At 29.4% G+C, this 2,867-nt stretch overlaps 1 protein-coding gene across 1 annotated transcript; it reads right to left on the bottom strand.

The window, feature by feature from the left end:
- Nucleotides 1–643: 643 nt before the first annotated feature.
- On the bottom strand, nucleotides 644–1,560 carry LOC130798450 (uncharacterized). The gene has a single exon (XM_057661440.1). The coding sequence runs from the start codon at nucleotides 1,237–1,239 to the stop codon at nucleotides 859–861; it is 381 nt and encodes a 126-aa protein (XP_057517423.1). The 5' UTR covers nucleotides 1,240–1,560; the 3' UTR covers nucleotides 644–858.
- Between the last annotated feature and the right edge of the window lie 1,307 nt (nucleotides 1,561–2,867).

A 2,867-nucleotide genomic window follows, 5' to 3' on the forward strand; every position in this document is an offset into this window, starting at 1 on the left:
CAAATATGGTGTTCTATTTCTACTCTCTAGTGCGTGGTTTTTGGTCATCTTTTCTTGCACAGGGCTTAGCCTTTGACGGTTGAATCATTTAATTTTTGATGCACTAGAAAACCGCTAAGAAGAAAAAAAAAATTATTTAAATAGCGGATGAAAATAAAATTTTTATTGTAAAGGTGAAAGAAAAAATCTTCAACTATTAAATCAACTCATAATTCTCTAACTCTTATAAATTTACTATTAAAATTTAAAACAATAATCAAATTAGTCATTTTAATAAACTACAATTTATAAGTCATTTGCCAAACAATATATCCAGGGCCACCAATTCAAGTTTTTGGGCCTCTAACTCTAGTTTCAAGAAATAGAAACATACTGAAATAAAAGTTAATTTGTTATTATATAATACTTTACCATTACCATGGTTTTTTTTTTCCATTAATACAATTAGACTAGTCTTGATATTTTTCATTAAATAAAATTTCACTCTACATTGGCATAATAAATAGCTAAATAAATTAATCTATATTATGTTTGCTTCTTTTCTTCCAACAAAATGATTTTTATCAAATGCAAATGGACATAAAAAGTTGCATATTAATTGCATCTCTATATTATTTTTATTTATATATACTATATTATGCAAATGGACATAAAAAGTTGCATATTAATTGCATCTCTATATTATTTTTATTTATATATACTATATTCTTCCCATTTGTTACATAGACAACCTAACTACAAATTTAAAATAATAATTATTTTACACGATAAATAGTGCATTTTCAAAATAAAAAGCCAAATTTTAATTCTTTGAATATCAGGGCCTCTAAAATATGAAAGACGGCTCAAATCTTTTAATTATGAAGTCGTAGTAGGGTAACCATAACCGGGCACAAAAGGACTAGCACGAGGAGATTTAATCGGAGGTTCAGACAATTTATTACCATTAACATCATAATAAATAACCCCTGAAAAATTCAACGGCTCACATTTATCACCCATCAAAATCGACCGTCTCCATAACCCACCATCCCCAAAGCTTTCTTCGCCAAATTCTTTCTTCCTCCCAATCATTTTCTTATTACTCGATTTCATACTCGTTTTCCCCACGATTTTCCGCGAAGCTCGGCGTGTGTATTTTGCGCATAAAAAGGCTAAAGCTGCTACTGATTCTAGTAAAGACATGGCTACCATTTTTGATGATTTCATCATTTGCTTTCCTTTTCTAGAATCATTCATCGTTTTTATTCTTTTTTATTTCTGATCGTGGGTAGTCTAGAAAATTCCTAAAGGCATATACGCAGACAATTAATTCTTTCTGTAGGTGATGACCAATATCCAATTAAACACTAAGATTTGATTGTTGATTGTTTTGGGTGTTATGTGGGCAATTTGGTTGACTTATGATATTGGAAGTGTGAAGGGGATATTGGGAAATTGGGTAATTCTAATGGGTTTGAGAATTGAATATTGAAGTGTGCTTTAGTGTTTATATAGAAAGAGAAAGGGAAAGAATGTGTGGGGGATGATGTGTAAGGTGATGGGTGACCGGTATTTTTTTTAGTTAGTTATGTTGTTAGTTGGTTTACCACCTTCTTCTTTGCACTTCTCTTCTCACCTTTTCTTTGTCGCGTGTAGGATTCTGATTAGAAGGTTGGGTGAATATTAAGTCATTTTATTTTAAACATCTTAAAAATTTTATTAGGATTATATCAATTTTTTTGGGTTTTATGATCGAGAAGGATAAGCTTATACTCATTTATTGATTTTTAGTTATTCATTTAATTTTTATTTTAGTTATCTTGGTATGTACTTTTGGTGGGGTGTGGTTTAACTAATTTTAATTTAATACTTCTATATTAATAAGTATATGATGATTATTGCATATATTTTTCATATGGGTGTTTGATTAAATTATTATTTTTTCTTAAATTGTTTGTTGGGCTTTTTCATGCTTTATTGGTTGATTAAACAGTTAAATATTACAAAATATTTAGTAAATAGTTTTTTTAGCTAAAATCTAAGTTATTAAGACAAAATGAAAAGTTAAACTTTTAGTTTTACCAACACAGTCTTTAAAAACTAACTTAATGTACATCTAACAAAAACCTAATTCTACCAATGAATTTAATTAAATAAGGCAACTGAATCGATCAACAATCAATTAAACAATTTCCGAATGCCGAGCATGAGGCATGAGGTCGGTGTGATTGGTTTTGGCAATGGGATGGGTCGTCGACGCCGGTGAAATTGGTTGGAAACCGGCAAGACTGAAAAGGCTATGAACGGGATGGGGTGACAGTGGGTATCAGGGTTAAGGTATAGGGGAGTGATTTTATTTAAATTTTTCTTTTTTTTAACTTTATTTTATCTTTATGTTTAAATCAAATTACCTACAATATTAGGTTGGGTAACTTGTTTAGATGCTAGTGGCAAATACCCTTTAAACTTGGTATTATTTATGATTAATTGAAAATTAGTATTATTGTAGAAAAATTAGTAAAATTTTATATTATTTATGATAATTTTTTCTAAAATTAATTGGTCAAATTAACTACCAGCTATTAATTATAGTCGTTTTTCAAACACCACTACGTAGTATTAGTTAAATACTTCTACAAACAATCTTAACTAGACTTATTACGTTTACTTATAAAAAAATCAATCCTAGCTCCTTTCTTCTCTCTTCCAACTCTTCTCTTCCTCAACTCTTCTCGTTTCTTTCAAACCCTAATTTTTAGGAATGAACGCAGTTTATACCGTAGATCAGACCAATCACTAAAACTACAATTTGATCCGGTTTGATTTGCATGTTAAACCAAATTTTATTCAGTCCTACTAATTTTCTTGAGCAAATTTTCTACAAA

This window comes from Amaranthus tricolor, chromosome 13 (genome assembly GCF_026212465.1).
Source record: "Amaranthus tricolor cultivar Red isolate AtriRed21 chromosome 13, ASM2621246v1, whole genome shotgun sequence".
Lineage (NCBI taxonomy): Eukaryota > Viridiplantae > Streptophyta > Magnoliopsida > Caryophyllales > Amaranthaceae > Amaranthus > Amaranthus tricolor.

Bases quoted from the DNA above. Each gene is read 5' to 3' on its own strand.
- LOC130798450 (XM_057661440.1), bottom strand. From the start codon at position 1,239: ATGAATGATTCTAGAAAAGGAAAGCAAATGATGAAATCATCAAAAATG.